This window comes from Mastomys coucha, unplaced genomic scaffold (assembly GCF_008632895.1).
Source record: "Mastomys coucha isolate ucsf_1 unplaced genomic scaffold, UCSF_Mcou_1 pScaffold15, whole genome shotgun sequence".
Taxonomy (NCBI): domain Eukaryota; kingdom Metazoa; phylum Chordata; class Mammalia; order Rodentia; family Muridae; genus Mastomys; species Mastomys coucha.
Genome location: NW_022196897.1, coordinates 104,319,057 through 104,319,956, shown reverse-complemented (window position 1 = coordinate 104,319,956; position 900 = coordinate 104,319,057). Strand labels below are relative to the sequence as shown.

The 900-nt window shown below is 51.1% G+C and overlaps 1 protein-coding gene across 1 annotated transcript in view; it reads left to right on the top strand.

Moving 5' to 3' along the window:
• Positions 1–900, top strand: part of Dnajc17 (DnaJ heat shock protein family (Hsp40) member C17) — a 31,655-nt gene that overhangs the window by 27,292 nt on the left and 3,463 nt on the right. Inside the window, exons 7-8 of the mRNA XM_031373248.1 lie at positions 431–474; positions 835–900. Of these exons, the coding sequence (XP_031229108.1) occupies positions 431–474; positions 835–900 (110 nt within the window). The remainder of the gene's footprint in view (positions 1–430; positions 475–834) is intronic.

The window sequence follows — 900 nt, the reverse complement described above, 5'->3', positions numbered from 1 at the left end:
CTGTCCTGGAACTCACTCTGTAGACCAGGCTGGCCTCGAACTCAGAAATCCGCCTGCTTCTGCCTCCACAGTACTGGGATTAAAGGCATGCGCCATCACTGCCCGGTTCCCCTACTACTTTTTAAAATACACTTTTATCATTCCCCTTTCCCCTTTCATTCCCCCAATAGGGAAAGGCCTTGGGGTATCTGGCCTGCCTCGGACCCCTAGGATGTGTTCCTAACTTTTCATTTGCAAGAACTAACAGGCAACCTTCCTGAAGTGGCTAAGCAGGCTATCCAGGAATGGAGTGGGCTAGCATCTAGCTTCCCCACAAGACCCTTGGGCATGAATAGCCTGTTTAGGTCAGTCCTCCAGCTTGGTGCTACATCTCCTTTGGGAGACCTTGAACTCTGAAATTTTACTTTTCTTCTTTTCCCAATATTTTTAGGGAGAACAGAAAATATTGAAGGCAAAGGAACCCCCAAACTAAAGGTGAGTTTGCAGTATCTGATCACAGTGCGGTAACTCTCAGCAAGAACAGGTGCCTCCCTATGGGTAGCTAGCCATCCTTCCATCATCCTGGGCCTGGACCCTAGGGCTGCTTCTCAGAGCTTGCCACACCAAGCAGCTGGAACATTGGCAGGTGTGGGCCAGGCATCCTCCAAAGCCATTTAAGATGGGTACTTATGGAGCGCAGTGTCAGTAAGGCTGATGCGGCTGCCTCTCCGTTTCCACAGGGAGCATGGTCTGGGCGATCTAAATCGCCAGAGCCCGGAGAGCAGCAGGGCATCTGCTTAGAGTGGCAGGCTCACTTGTGCATCTGGTGTGGCTGATGATGATTTGTCTTTGTAGCTAAAGTGGAGGTGCAAGAAGGAGGATGAGTCCCAAGGTGGCTACTCCAGAGATGTCCTCCTGAGA